This window comes from Thalassophryne amazonica, chromosome 8, assembly GCF_902500255.1.
Source record: "Thalassophryne amazonica chromosome 8, fThaAma1.1, whole genome shotgun sequence".
NCBI classification, from domain to species: Eukaryota; Metazoa; Chordata; class Actinopteri; order Batrachoidiformes; family Batrachoididae; genus Thalassophryne; species Thalassophryne amazonica.
The window spans coordinates 98,457,379-98,474,097 of NC_047110.1; the positions used below are offsets into that span (position 1 = coordinate 98,457,379).

General features: G+C 41.8%; 1 protein-coding gene across 1 annotated transcript in view; it reads left to right on the forward strand.

Annotated features, from left to right (window-relative positions):
- Positions 1-16,719, forward strand: part of zgc:110789 (Xan_ur_permease domain-containing protein) — a 40,280-nt gene that overhangs the window by 7,380 nt on the left and 16,181 nt on the right. Inside the window, exons 3-4 of the mRNA XM_034177069.1 lie at positions 6,135-6,292; positions 14,385-14,544. Coding sequence (XP_034032960.1) covers positions 6,135-6,292; positions 14,385-14,544 — 318 coding nt within the window. The remainder of the gene's footprint in view (positions 1-6,134; positions 6,293-14,384; positions 14,545-16,719) is intronic.

Consider the following 16,719-nt stretch of genomic DNA (forward strand, 5'->3'; position numbering starts at 1 on the left):
TAGCTAATTGGTGTGTGTCCTCTGGCTTCATGGATAGATAAAGCTGGGTATCATCTGCGTAACAATGAAAATTTAAGCAATACCGTCTAATAATACTGCCTAAGGGAAGCATGTATAAAGTGAATAAAATTGGTCCTAGCACAGAACCTTGTGGAACTCCATAATTAACTTTAGTCTGTGAAGAAGATTCCCCATTTACATGAACAAATTGTAATCTATTAGACAAATATGATTCAAACCACCGCAGCGCAGTGCCTGTAATACCTATGGCATGCTCTAATCTCTGTAATAAAATTTTATGGTCAACAGTATCAAAAGCAGCACTGAGGTCTAACAGAACAAGCACAGAGATGAGTCCACTGTCTGAGGCCATAAGAAGATCATTCGTAACCTGTAACCTTCACTAATGCTGTTTCTGTACTATGATGAATTCTAAAACCTGACTGAAACTCTTCAAATAGACCATTCCTCTGCAGATGATCAGTTAGCTGTTTTACAATGAATGAGAGGAAAAGTAGTAGGCAGTAAACCAGTAGCAAGCAGTATTTCTGGTATTTATACTGAGAATTTATATGTATATTTGCAAACTATTTTTCTTTTTTACTTTCACTTTTGATACTCTGTGTGCTTCTTACCCTCTGTGCTGCTACACAATGCTGCTGGAACCTCAATTTTCCTGAGGGAGCTTTCCCAAGGGATCAATAAAGTTCTATCTAATCTAATTTAGTATTAGCAGAAATGCAAAACGGTGCTGCCAGCCACATGGATTTGTGTTTGTTCATTAAACAAACAAACTGCAGATCGAGGGTGATGATGTCACTTGTGCTGATATATATATACGAGGTCTGTCAATAAAGCAACGGTCCTTTTTATTTTTTTTAAAAACTATATGGATTTCATTCATGTGTTTTTACGTCAGACATGCTTGAACCCTCGTGCGCATGCGTGAGTTTTTCCACGCCTGTCGGTGACGTCATTCGCCTGTGAGCACTCCTTGTGGGAGGAGTCGTCCAGCCCCTCGTCGGAATTCCTGTCTGAGAAGTTGCTGAGAGACTGGCGCGTTGTTTGATCAAAATTTTTTCTAAACCTGTGAGACACATCGAAGTGGACACGGTTCGAAAAATTAAGCTGGTTTTCAGTGAAAATTTTAACGGCTGATGAGAGATTTTGATGTGATTCTGTCGCTTTAAGGACTTCACACGGTGCGAGACGTCGTGCAGCGCTCTCAGCCGCCGTCGTCAGCCTGTTCAAGCTGAAAACCTCCACATTTCAGGCTCTATTGATCCAGGACGTCGTGAGAGAACAGAGAAGTTTCAGAAGAAGTCGGTTTCAGCATTTTATCCGGATATTCCACTGTTAAAGGAGATTTTTTTTAATGAAAGACGTGCGGACGGATCCGCGCGTCGGGACGCAGCCGACGCGGGGCGGCAGCACAGGAAAAACACCTCCGTGTTGATAACCATTTGTAAAATCCAGGCGGCTTTTGATGGCTTTCAGTGGAGTGAGTATATGAGAAATTGTTTAACAGCAGGACATGTTCCAACTTGTCCTTAAGGCTTTCAACAGAGGTGTTTTTCCTGTGGCGGAGCGTCCCCGACGCGCGGACCCGTCCGCACGTCTTTCATTAAAAAAATCTCCTTTAACAGTGGAATATCCGGATAAAATGCTGAAGCCGACTTCTTCTGAAACTTCTCTGTTCTCTCACGACGTCCTGGATCAATAGAGCCTGAAATGTGGAGGTTTTCAGCTTGAAACAGGCTGATGACGCTGCCTGAGAGCGCTGAGCGACGTCTCGCACCGTGAAAAGTCCTTAAAGTGACAGAATCACCTCAAAATCTCTCATCAGCCGTTAAAATTTTCACTGAAAACCAGCTTAATTTTTCGAACCGTGTCCACTTCGATGTGTCTCACAGGTTTAGAAAAAATTTTGATCAAACAACGCGCCAGTCTCTCAGCAACTTCTCAGACAAAGGAATTCCGACGAGGGGCTGGACGACTCCTCCCACAAGGAGTGCTCACAGGCGAATGACGTCACCAACAGGCGTGGAAAAACTCACGCATGCGCACGAGGGTTCAAGCATGTCTGACGTAAAAGCATATGAATGAAATCCATATAGTTTTTGAAAAAAATAAAAAGGACCGTTACTTTATTGACAGACCTCGTATATATATATATATATATATATATATATACTTTTCAGCCTACCCTCGTATATATATATACGAGGGTAGGCTGAAAAGTTTGGGAGACATGGGAGACATTTTGGGGGTTTCATGTCAGTCAGCCATTGTGTGATCTTGATGTTACGAGGAAACGGCACTTGTGAGCCTGAAGACAGAAACAGCAACATCAATCTGACATTTGACAAGGTGACCTTGACACAAATGATCTGTGTGCCACATTTGGTCCAAATTGGGTTGAAATTCCTTGACTTTTGCCCATTTCTTTTCTTAAAAAAAAAAAAATCTGAAATTTTAGTGTTGAGCTTCACAAACATGAAGTTTGGGAGAAATCTGCAAAAGGACCTGGGAGGACTAGACCAACAAATAAACAGTCAGGCATGAGTTTGACCCCAGTGACTGACGTTTGGCAAGTTTGACATTGCTGGGAATTTCTGGAACTCAACACCACGTATGCTAAGTTTGGCACAAATTGGAGTGAAAAACTTAAATTTTGACCTCAAAGTCTTTAAGGGCAGTTCTGGGGTTGACTGTGATTCACATATCAAATATGGAGGAAATTTACTAAAGGACTTTGTAGGAGTAAGGGAACAGACAAACCAGAATTTTAACCTTTGCCTTCTGCTAAAGGTCAACCTACATGTACATGGCCAAAGCACTTTGGAGGGAGTACTGGAACAAATACAACAAACAAACAAACAAATACTTCTCAAATGATCATATTGAACATGTAAACAAAATTTACCATTCACAATTTATTTTTGTAAATTTATTGAGATTTTACTGTATGTATTTGTTAAATACAGGAAAATTCTGTATCTTTTTTTTTAAACAGTGTGGTTAGTTGACAACTCCCTCCACTTTATTATATATACAACCCCTGGCAAAAATTATGGAATCACCGGCCTCGGAGCATGGTCATTCAGTTGTTTAATTTTGTAGAAAAAAAAGCAGATCACAGACATGACACAAAACTAAAGTCATTTCAAATGGCAACTTTCTGGTTTTAAGAAACACTATAAGAAATCAAGAAAAAAAATTGTGGCAGTCAGTAACGGTTACTTTTTTAGACCAAGCAGAGGGAAAAAAAAATATGGAATCACTCAATTCTGAGGAATAAATTATGGAATCACCCTGTAAATTTTCATTCCCAAAACTAACACCTGCATCAAATCAGATCTGCTCGTTAGTCTGCATCTAAAAAGGAGTGAACACACCTTGGAGAGCTGTTGCACCAAGTGGACTGACATGAATCATGGCTCCAACACGAGAGTGTTGTGAAAGTGTCGTGACACGGACCCACAACAGGGGGCGTTAATGAACGGACAATGGATAAGCCAAAAAGTAACAGTTTAATGTTGTGAATCACACAACGACGTACAGACAATAACAATATGGTGGACTGTCAATCATACACCAGGTGACGTGTGGGCAGGCTCGACGATAGAAGACGCCTGGAGAGAGAAGAGCTGGATCCACACAGCTTCCACCGCCAACGGAGCTGAAGAACACCGGAGCCGCCAAGCCCTGCGCCCCAGGTGGCCGCTGTCTTCAGCAGTCAGACCCGGTACTGCTGGCAGAGAACAGAGACAGTCCAGATGAGTGTGAGGTCGCACACTCAGTAATCCCACAGTCTGTATTCAGTAAGGAGGGAGCACCTCCACCTCCAATCACACACTCGTGCAGCTCCTGTTAACCACTTATCTGGTTGGGGTGTGAAGCGAAGCCGTCGCTGATGACACCAAACGCCAATCCCACAGATAAGGCAAACACCACAGGAAAACGGCTGCAAAAGAAGTTCAGACTATTACACAAGGTTTTGTTCAGCAGAGAAAATTACCTGATTGGTAGTTGATTTCTCGGCGGGGAGGTGGAGTTGCAGTCCGGCCTTTATGGTGGTGGTGATGAGTAGTGGATGAGTGACAGCTGGTACGGATGATGAGTAACAGCTGTCACTCCTGGTCGCTCCGACGCCCTCTCGTGCTTGAAGCCCGCACTTCAAGCAGGGCGCCATCTTGTGGTGGTGGGCCAGCAGTACCTCCTCTTCAGCAGCCCACAGAACAGAGAGATGTCAATTGAAACAAAGGAGAGGATTATCAAACTCTTAAAAGAGGGTAAATCATCACGCAATGTTGCAAAAGATGTTGGTTGTTCACAGTCAGCTGTGTCTAAACTCTAGAACAAATACAAACAACATGGGAAGGTTGTTAAAGGCAAACATACTGGTAGACCAAGGAAGACATCAAAGCGTCAAGACAGAAAACTTAAAGCAATGTGTCTCAAAAATCGAAAATGCACAACAAAACAAATGAGGAACGAATGGGAGGAAACTGGAGTCAACGTCTGTGTCCGAACTGTAAGAAACCACCTAAAGGAAATGGGATTTACATACAGAAAAGCTAAACGAAAGCCATCATTAACACCTAAACAGAAAAAAAACAAGGTTACAATGGGCTAAGGAAAAGCAATCGTGGGCTGTGGATGACTGGATGAAAGTCATATTCAGTGATGAATCTCGAATCTGCATTGGGCAAGGTGATGATGCTGGAACTTTTGTTTGGTGCCGTTCCAATGAGATTTATAAAGATGACTGCCTGAAGAGAACATGTAAATTTCCACAGTCATTGATGATATGGGGCTGCATGTCAGGTAAAGGCACTGGGGAGATGGCTGTCATTACATCATCAATAAATGCACAAGTTTACGTTGATATTTTGGACACTTTTCTTATCCCATCAATTGAAAGGATGTTTGGGGATGATGAAATCATTTTTCAAGATGATAATGCATCTTGCCCTAGAGCAATAACTGTGAAAACATTCCTTGCAAAAAGACACATAGGTTCAATGTCATGGCCTGCAAATAGTCCAGATCTTAATCCAATTGAAAATCTTTGGTGGAAGTTGAAGAAAATGGTCCATGACAAGGCTCCAACCTGCAAAGCTGATCTGGCAACAGCAATCAGAGAAAGTTGGAGCCAGATTGATGAAGAGTACTATTTATCACTCATTAAGTCCATGCCTCAGAGACTGTAAGCTGTTATAAAAGCCAGAGGTGGTGCAACAAAATACTAGTGATGTGTTGGAGCGTTCTTTTGTTTTTCATGATTCCATAATTTTTTCCTCAGAATTGAGTGATTCCATATTTTTTTCCCTCTGCTTGGTCTAAAAAAGTAACCGTTACTGACTGCCACAATTTTTTTCCTGATTTCTTATAGTGTTTCTTAAAGCCAGAAAGTTGCCATTTGAAATGACTTTAGTTTTGTGTCATGTCTGTGATCTGCTTTTTTTTTTTTTTTTTTTACAAAATTAAGCAACTGAATGAACATCCTGTGAGGCCGGTGATTCCATAATTTTTGCCAGGGGTTGTATATATAATATATATAATATTTATTGTGCAGTTTATCTGCTGTCTTGAAACATATGTCAGATATAATTTCAATTGTTTTTTAAATGTTAAACTCATTTTTTGGTGTGTGTGTGGGGGGGGGGGGGGGGGGATATTTGATGAGACAGATATATTCAAGGCCACTTGAATAAGTCACATTAAATCAGTGTCGCCATGAAAAGTCTTGTTACACATAAAATGTCAACTGCCGCAAGCTAAAATTTTAAATTCAGAAAATTAATTGTGAACTTAAAATTAAATGTCAAACAGATTTATTTTTGAGAAAAGTTTTGATTTGGGCCATTAAATTCCACCACAAGAACAGTTGTGCATGCTTTCCTCGTGTACATGCTGCTGGCATCACTTACAGGCTATTAAAGTAGCCTGTACATGGCAGACTGGCATTTAATAAAACCATATTACTAAAGCACAGGGACAGAATTTAGCTTCTGTTAAGGAGATTATCTCCCACATACAGTATGCATCATTTAACTTCCTTTATGTACATAATTAAATAAGTCTTAAAGTCAGCTCTTGCCTGTGCACGCCGCCGTCTTTCCCCTCAGCACTGTTTGACGGCGTTTGGAGGGATCATTGCCATACCCCTGATCCTGTCCCAGGGTTTGTGTCTGCAGCAGGACAGTCTCACTCAGAGTCACCTCATCAGTACCATCTTCTTCGTCTCCGGCTTATGCACGCTGCTGCAGGTGACCTTTGGCATTAGGTAAGGAAATGAGAAAAACGACGACGACATCCAGTGGGACTAATAACACTGACATCATAAATTAATGACATCAGGTTTCACAAGAAAAAATAGTTTTATTTGTGGATGTGAATTTTTGTTTGTCTACATTTTTCTGAAAATGTGGAGAACCTTTTTTCAAATTGAAGTGATAAAATTAAATTTATTACTAAGTTTATTTTAAATGATTTTTCTTTTAATTCATTTTGTAATTGTGTGATTTGGTTTGTGAATCACTTTGTTTTGTTAAAGTGCTGTTATTATTATCACTTTTATTAGTATTAACAGGAATAAATTATAATTGGACATTGAAAAAAAACTATACTTTTTTTGGGAAATCGTAAAATAAAAAAAACAATTCTTCAAACAAAATTTGATTAATGTTCACATTGAAAGAGGAAATAAAAATAAATGTTCCAGTGTGACAATAGGTCACGTGGAAACCTTGAATTAATGAAAGATCACAAAAACTATTATAATCCCCCCCCCCCACACACACACACTTAATGTTTTATTTGCTGGAGGTGTGTTTTTAATGCAGAACTTTTCAGATATGTAGTTTTGTTATAATTTTGTAGCTACTGACCAGATAAAAAAACCTTAACGTTAAGGCCAGTGTTGTTAAGCAGAAAGGGTCATCAGGGAAATAAAAAGTTTGAAGGCTGCTGCAGTGATGAATGTTTTATTTAAGGGAGCAATGACTTTGGTACTTTCATGTTCTTACTTTGTGCAGAAATCCTGCAATACAGCAGGGCGCCTTTGAACAGAATTAAACCGTTCCTTCTGATGAAACAGGCAGAACACAACAAACTCATAGCTTTCTTACTGTGTGAGGAGAATTAAATTTAATGTGCCGCCTTAGTCACAAACAGTGGAATATTCTGTGTTAGCTGGCACGACTTTGTTTGAAGGAATTTTAAAGTGCATACTGAGCTTTTACAGTATGGTGCAAACATTGTTAAAACTGAAAAAACAAAAAACAAAAACCCAAAGAAATGGCTTCAGTTGGAAAAGCACAAATGAGTCTGAGTCTTTGAGGAGCAAAGATGGCCAGTTTGTCAGCAAATGCACAAAAAATTATTGAAATGTATAAAACAATGTTCCTCAAAGAAAGATCGGATGGGATTTACTTATCCCTCCCTATAAAGTGCATAATATCATTTAATGATTCAAGGAGTCTAGAGGAATTTCAGTGCATAGAGGTCAAAGGTGCAAGACTGAGCTTAATACCTGTGAGCTCCAATCCCTCAGAATAGCCATTCATCAATAGCTGATATAATCACATGGGCAAGGGATTGGGAAACCTCTGGCAAGCATTGCAGTATGGAGTTACATGAACAAATGTCACTTAAATCTTTACTATATGTAAGAAAAAGAAGCCTCTTGTTCACTTTGTCCAGAAAAGGTGTCAACTTCTGTGGGCTCAGAAGCATTTGGTTTATTCCATCGCATAGTGGAAGTGTGTTTTATGGCCATATGAATCAGTATTCCAGATGTATTTATTTTGGAAAAAAGGATACTGTGTTTCCAGATCAAAGGTGAAAAGGACCATCCAGACTGTTACTATGATTCCAAAAGCCATGGTCTGTCATGGTATTGGGTTGTATCAGAACTCTTACCAAAGGTAATGAACACTTCTGTGATTACAGCATTAATGTAGAAAAGTAAATTGGGATTTTAGCGCTGCCTTCAAGACAACATCTTTTCCAGTCATGTCCATGTATTTTTCCAACAAGACAATGCAAAACCATATTCTGCATAAATTACAAAGGCATGGCTGAGGATGAAGAAGTTATAAGTACTGGACTGGTCTGCCTGCAATCCTGACCCATCTCTCATAAAGAATGTCTGGATAATTTTGAAATGAAAAATGTAGTAATGATGACCCTGCACTGTTGCACACCTTAAGACGTGCTTGCAGGAACAATGGGACAAAGTGACAACTGAAACATGTCATTGCTTCAAACCTTCTGACATGAAGTAGAAGGTTTGACCACGTTACGCCAGTTCTCGTGTCCCTTCACTGGCTTCCGGTCTCTTTGAGATTGGATTTTAAAGTGTTAATATTGGCCTACAAAATTGTTCACAGACTAGCACAACCCTACCTGGCTGGCCTGGTTGAGCCCTATGTACCGGCTTGGGCCCTGCATTCATAGGGTGCAGGCCTACTGTGCGTCCCTAGGATGAATAAAAAGTCAGCAGGTTACAGAGCCTTTTCCCACCGCACCCCAGCTCTGTGGTATGATCTGCCTGCGCAGATCTGACAGAGTCTGTGGAGACTTTTAAGGCTAGATTGAAGACACACTGTTTTCCCCTGTTTTATCATTAGCATTTTATACGATTGTGAGTTTTCTTTTATTCATTTTACTTATTTTATTCCTTTTACTTATTTATGTTTTTAATTTTTTTTTATTGTGGTTTTAATCTTTATTTCATTTTATTCTGCCTTTTAAATGATGTTTGTGAAGCACCTTGAGGCGACTTGTCGAGATTTGACACTACATAAATTAATAAATTTGATTTGATTTTGATTGCTTTGTATCTTGAATGCCAAACATTCTTATGGCGACATTAAAAAGAGGTAAATGCTTTAGTGTCCAACATTTTTTTGTTGTTGAAGGCCTGATATGCAGGGATGGATGAATATTAAACAAAATTAAGTTGACCACAAAAAGATTAAATATCTTGGGTTCATATGTACTGCAATGAAATAAATGTCAAAATATATGTAAGAATTGTTTTTAACTTACATTTTTCAAAACATCCCACCTTTTTCTGATTCAGGGCTGCCTCAACTCAAACAAAGTACGTCCATACAATATAATTTATTTGAATGCATTGGGGCTACTTACATTTATTGAATCAAATCCTGCTAGAAAATTTAATTGAGTTCATTCAATGAGATTTTTTCTTTTTTTTTTTGAGTGATGTAAAATGAGGATGCTGTCAAAAATAACGCCAAGAATTAACAAGATGATTTATTTACCGGTTTAAAAGTCCAGTCCCACAAACAAAAGGAGAGAAAAAAAAGAGCACAACAGGAGTAAACTTAGAACTCAAACAAAAACACAGGCAGCAGAAGGCAGCAAACAACTGGGGTTAGACAAAGATGTTAGGAACAGCAAACTCACCAAAGGTGTCAAAGAATAATCTGGCAAACAGAAGGGGAAACAGTGCAGCACTAAATAGCGACACAAACAAACAGATGAGTGACGGGTGATGTGATTCTGAAATGTGAAGCGGCTGTGGGGGAGACCAGGTGACAAGGAACGCGTCTACAAACACACACAAAAACTGACAGGGCAGAGACACTATCAAACTAAAAGGAGAATAGCAGAAAAGCCAGAAATATAAAGTGGAACTCAAGGATGCAAAAGAGTGCAAAATGGGGAAACAACATGACTAACAGATACAGACATGGGACTGAACGCAATGACAGTTAACACAGGGACACAGACCATGAAACCAACTAACATACTAATTGTGTAGCAAGGTGAAGTCCGGATTGAAAAGATGTTCCCGCTAGCTTAGCTAGCAGGGAATTGCCCTTTGGCTGACCTGGTACACTCTTGGTCTCGAATGCGAGCAATCCGGTGTTCGAATCCCACGGCCATCCCTGTCACAAAATACGAGGTCTGTCAATAAAGTATAGGTCCTTTTTATTTTTTCAAAAACTATATGGATTTCATTCATATGTTTTACGTCAGACATGCTTGAACCCTCGTGCGCATGTGTGAGTTTTTCCACGCCTGTCGGTGACGTCATTCGCCTGTGAGCACTCCTTGTGGGAGGAGTCGTCCAGCCCCTCGTCGGAATTCCTTTGTCTGAGAAGTTGCTGAGAGACTGGCGCTTTGTTTGATCAAAATTTTTTCTAAACCTGTAAGGCACATCGGAGTGGACACGGTTCAAAAAATGAAGCTGGTTTTCGGTGAAAATTTTAACGGCTGATGAGAGATTTTGAGGTGATACTGTCGCTTTAAGGACTTCCCACAGTGCGAGACGTTGCGCAGCGCTCTCAGGCGCCGTCGTCAGCCTGTTTCAAGCTGAAAACCTCCACATTTCAGGCTCTATTGATCCAGGACGTCGTGAGAGAACAGAGAAGTTTCAGAAGAAGTCAGTTTCAGCATTTTATCCGGATATTCCACTGTTAAAGGAGATTTTTTTAATGAAAGACGTGCGGACGGGTCCGCACGTCGGGACGCAGCCGGCGCAGTGCGCCGCCACAGGAAAAACACCTCCGTGTTGATAACCATTTGTAAAATCCAGGCAGCTTTTGATGGCTTTCAGTGGAGTGAGTATATGAGAAATTGTTTAACAGCTGTACATGTTCCAACTTGTCCTTAAGGCTTCCAACGGAGGTGTTTTTCCTGTGGCGGAGCATCGCAGCGGCTGCGAGCCGACGCTGCAATCCGCCCGCACGTCTTTCATTAAAAAATCTCCTTTAACAGTGGAATATCCAGATAAAATGCTGAAACCGACTTCTTCTGAAACTTCTCTGTTCTCTCACAATGTCCTGGATCAATAGAGCCTGAAATGTGGAGGTTTTCAGCTTGAAACAGGCTGACGACGGCGCCTGAGAGCGCTGCGCGACGTCTCGCACTGTGGGAAGTCCTTAAAGCGACAGTATCACCTCAAAATCTCTCATCAGCCGTTAAAATTTTCACCGAAAACCAGCTTAATTTTTCGAACCGTGTCCACTTCGAAGTGTCTCACAGGTTTAGAAAAAATTTTGATCAAACAAAGCGCCAGTCTCTCAGCAACTTCTCAGACAAAGAAATTCCGACGAGGGGCTGGACGACTCCTCCCACAAGGAGTGCTCAAAGGCGAATGACGTCACCGACAGGCGTGGAAAAACTCACACATGCGCACGAGGGTTCAAGCATGTCTGACATAAAAACATATGAATGAAATCCATATAGTTTTTGAAAAAAATAAAAAGGACCTATACTTTATTGACAGACCTCGTAAGTTATCCAATCACAAACTGGCGTGGTCGGCAGGATGTGGCAGTTAACTGGGTAGTCGCAGAAAATACTTAAATGCACCTGTGACTTCGCGACAAAGTCAAAAATGGTGGGGAAATATGTAGCAAGGTGAAGTCCAGTGTCGCAGACCAAATGGTCCCCCTAAAAATCGGTCCCCGCTGATGATGCAGGTCACGGATTAACATCTCGTTTTGGCTTCAAACTGCACTCCAGTCATCATCTGTCTCAGATATCTGAAGCTTTTGTACAACAAACATTTCCATATAAATTCAGCATTATTTCATCATAAAATGTGGTGGAAGTGATCAGAGTGCTGCAGCTAAATGAGCCGCTAGCTGATGCATTCAGTGCGCATCAGACATTTCAAAGTGTCACAGAATTTCACCTCATTTCTGCTTAAAACAGCTTAGTTTTTGCTTAAAACTTACATTAGAATGATTTAAGTGGTTTTACTTTTATCATCTGATGGTTAATAATCCCATTAATCCATTTGATTGCTTTGGGTGAAGAGACTTTGTCTCAGACGTGCTGCTGTGGTCAGAAATGATGCATGCGCAGATGCAAAAGGCGGACCGATTTTTAGGGGCAGACTGTTCGGTCTGCTACACCAGATTGAAAAGACGTTCCTGCTAGCTTGGCTAGTGGGGAATTGCCCTTTGTAGAATCATGGTCTCGAGTGCGAGCGATCTGGTGTTCGAATCCCACCATCATCCCTGTCACAAAATAAGTCATCCAATCACAAACTGGTGTGGTCGGCAGGATGTGGCAGTTGACTGGTTAGTCGCAGAAAATGCTTAAATGCACCTGTGACTTCGGGACGAAGTCAAAAATGGTGGGGAAATATGTAGCACTTTCTCTTTAAAACAACATCTGTTCTGATTCTGACTGGAAATGATGACATCATGGTTTTGGTTCTGGAGAAACAGAAACATGTACCTTGTATATTTTTTATGTTCAAAGCATGCATAATGCTCACACAGACTCTGCTTTCCTGGACGTTGCTGTCACAGCTGGATTATGGCAGGAATTTCTGTCTTATTATGTTTGGAATCTGGCACACGCTAAATCCACATTCCCTTGGCTGAGCACCACTGATACTTTCTTGTTTTGCTCCAAATAGTTACAGATCAGCTGGAAGGAGAAACAAAGACACTTTTAATGGCAAAATGTTCCAGATGAGCCAAAGAGAGAGAGAAAATAAAACAAAACAGAATATAAACTTTGACTGCTGTCAGAAATGTTTTTCTGGTGTGTTTAGTATGTCGCTGTGTTGCCACAATCTGATGTGAAATACATATCTAATTCTAAAGAATAACACAACCACAGAAGCCTGTAACTTATTCTGACCAGTCATGGGTGTTTTGGCTGTTTCCCACATTCGTGTCCTTCTTACCAGGTCAGTTGAGAACTGTTTACTTCAGACACATTAACCATGCAGCACCGTGCTGTTTTCTTAATGACTGATGCTAACGAAGTCCAAGACAGAAGTGCTCATGACTTGTCTAAAGAAAACTGTCTGTGAAAGTGATTCTTACTGTAAATTCCTTAGATGGTGCAAAAACCTATCACACAGACATTTTATGCTTGTATTTCTTTTTATTTCACTACATGATTTTTTAGATGTTTAATAATTTTGCTTATTGATTATTCAGATTATACGAGGTCTATTAGAAAACTAACCGGCAGTTTTATAAAAAAAAAAAAAACTATATGGATTTGAATCACGTGCGATTACACCAGACATGCTTGAACCCTCGTGCGCATGCGTGAGTTTTTTCACGCGTGTCAGTGACGTCATTCGCCTGTGGGCAGGCTTTGAGTGAGCACTGGTCCAGCCCTCTCGGCTGAAATCCTTTGTCTGAGAAGCCGCTGGAGACGGCGCGCGTTGCTTTATCAAAATTTTTTCAGGACCTGTGAGGGATATCCGAGTGGACACTATTCGAGAAATTCAGCTGGTTTTCGGTGAAAAGTTTAACGGCTGATGAGAGATTGTGGAGTTTCTTTCGCTTTAAGGACAGCTCACAAAGCGGATCGGCGCGGCCCGGTCGGAGGTGGCGTCCGTCTGGCTGTTTCGAGCTGAAAACATCCCAATTTAAGGCTCTGTTCACCCAGGACGTTGTCAGAGAACAGAGAAGTTTAAGAAGAAGTCGGCATGAGGAGTTTACCCAGACATTCCACTGTTAAAGGAGATTTTGTAATGAAAGAACGTGCGCGCAAATTCACAGAGTCGGTTCCGTGATGATGCCGCAAATCCGTCTGCGCCGCGACAAGAAAAACACCTCCGTGTTGAAAACCATTTGTAAAATTCAGGCGGCTTTTGATGGCTTTCAACAAATGAGTATCTCAGAAATTGTTTAACAGCTGGGCATGTTCCAACTTGTCCGTTAAGGTTTCCAACGGAGGTGTTTTTCCTGTCGCGACCCCCCCGCGGTCGGGTCCGGCCCGACATGCGAATCTGCCCCACGTTCTTTCATTACAAAATCTCCTTTAACAGTGGAATGTCTGCATAAACTCCTCATGCCAACCTCTTCTGAAACTTCTCTGTTCTCTGACGACTTACTGGGTCAACAGAGCCTGAAATGTGGAAGTTTTCAGCTTAAAACAGCGAGACGATGCCGCCTCGAAGCACAGATCGCCATCAGGCGCCGTGGGCCGTCCTTACGGCGACAGTAAAACTCCAAAATCTCTCATCAGCCGTTAAAATTTTCACCGAAAACCAGCTGAATTTATCGAATGGTGTCCACTCAGTTGTGCCTTACAGGTTTTGAAAAATTTTTTATCAAACAAAGCAGCAGTCTCTGAGCCATTCCTAAACAATGAAAAAATTGACAAGAGGGTGAGCCACTCCTCACTCAAAGACTGCCCACAGGCGAATGACGTAACCGACAGGCGTGAAAAAACTCTCGCATGCCCACGAGGGTTCAAGCATGTCTGATGTAATCACACATGATTCAAATCCATATGGTTTTTGAAAAAAATAATAAGGTCTGATACTTTTCTAACAGACCTCGTACAAAATTGAAGACGCTTTGAATTTGATATTAAATGAGTTTCCGGCTCCTTTACCTTCTCTTGTGATCACTGTCCAGATTGCCGATCCTCCAGGGCGGCACATTTACGTTGCTCGCCCCTTCCATGGCGATGTTGTCTATGCCGGAGTGGGCCTGTCCTGCTTGGACACAGAATGCCAGTGTGGTCAATACTTCGTCGTCAGACTTCATAGAGGTGTGGCAGAGTCGAATGAGAGCAGTAAGTGTTCTCTGTAACATTTACTTGGCTTAGTTTGAAAATATGAAGGTGGTGTGAAAATTGGGGTGGGTGTTTTTCTTGATCGCCTTTCTAACCTTCATGCTTTAACATTTTTCATATTTTTCCCTTTTTAACGTTTGTGTTTGGTGTGCAATCCAAGGGGTGATTGAGACATTTTGAGCCTGACCCAGAAAAAGTAGGGCATGCTTCTTCATCTTTTGCACTCTGAGAAATCAACATTTCTCAGCATTGCACCCAGTGACTCAAAACTTCACACATTCTCAAGAAATAACGGTTTCTCAAAATGTTTCTGTGTAGGCTCTCAGTTGTCCAGGTGGTTTCCATAGTAGAGAAGCTTGAATCTTCGTCTGGACCTGGTTGCTTGACGCGAGGACGTTTCGCTTCAAATCGCAGAAGCTTCCTCAGCTAAAATTCTTGCTCTGGTGGTCTGACTTCTGTCTTGACTCTTGTAGAGAAGAATAATCAAGAAGTCACAAAAGCTGGAGTTTTAAACCTAACCAGACCCCTCCTACCGAGAGGCAGACTGCTATAGGCTGGTGACTAAACAATAGCTCTAATTAACACCTATTGTGCTCTAGTTAACACCCTCCTAATGACAGGGCAGCTGTCCCTCTCCTGATGGCTCCCTTGACGACTCTGCTGATGACGTGAATGACTCATTACCATGAACAAAAGACTGAAACTGCTTTGACCTGAGTACCCCATTGTAAACAGGGGATAAAGTGTGTCTCAGACCCCCTCCCCGGTTAAGGCTAGGTTTCAAACGTTTCACAAAGAATGCCTCCTTGACCCCTCTCTCAAACCATTTCTTCTCTCTGGCTAATATTTTAACTTCCTTGTCCTCAAACGTGTGGTTAGTGTCTTTAAGGTGGAGATGAACTGCAGACTGAGGTCCACTGGCGCCCTCTCTGCGGTGCTGGTATAGCCTTTTGTGTAAAGGTTGCTTAGTCTCACCTATGTAGTGTTCTGTAAAGTCCTCAACTTCCTGTTGCTTGATTTTAACCCATGTGTCATCAACATATCTGAACCAGTGACTGGGAGAGATGCCCATGAAAGACGTCAAAGCTGTCTTCTCCACTCGCTCCATGTACAGATTGGCCACAATGGGGGATACCGGAGACCCCATTGCACAGCCATGAATCTGCCTGTAGTAATTCCCCCTAAACAGGAAATACGTGGTGTTAAGACAGATCTCCAAGAGCTGGCAGATGTGGTCTGGTGTGAGTTTGGTCCTTTCAAGTAGAGACACATCCTCCAGCAGTCTCTGCCTCACAGCTGAAACAGCCTCAGCGGTGGGGATGCAGGTGAACAACGAAGTCACATCAAAAGACACAATTCTTTCATCTGCCTCCAGCTGCAGGTCCTTGATCTTGTTCACAAAATCTTGTGTGTTCTCCACATGGTGTTCTGAGTTACCCACTAGAGGAGCCAAAATCCACTTGAGGTGCTTGGCCACATTGTACGTGATGGAATCTGTGCTACATACAATAGGCCTGAGTGGCACGTCCTGTTTGTGGATTTTGGGCAGTCCATAGATGCACGGAGTGGCGTCCCCAGGGTACAGTCTGTAGTATGTCTGCCTGTCGATGAGTCCCTCTTTCTCCAGGTTTTGGAGGTAGCTAATGATTTTCTTCTTATAGCCGCTCGTGGGGTCTCTCTTCAGACGTTCGTATGTATTGGAGTCACTGAGCAAGTTGGAAAGGACCAAAGCATCCTTATCCTGCCAGCGGATAAAGGCAGATGCACGGTGGTCCTGAACACATCTGACTACGAGGCCAAGATCAACAACTTGTCAAAAGTCTTGGCATTGTTTCCTCCATTAGTCTCTCAAATGCTGGAACAGTGCGAGTTTTGACAATGCGTGTGAGTGGACTGTTCCATATTTTGGCGACAGTGTGGTGTGTGAAGCTATTTGAGTGGACACTTGTTCAGCATCTATGCTTCCTCATCCTCCACCTGGTTTTCCTGGTAATAACCAGATGCATTTTAAGTCTTTCAGTACACACATACCTGTGTGTAACCATCTTGTAAACTACTATCATTTCACCTCTGAGGCCTCTGTAGCTGAGGGTGGGCAGATCCAGCCTCTTCAAGCATTCTGGTTAGGTCCGATTATGGAATGTTGGCACCATTTTGGTGGTTCTCTAATTGAGT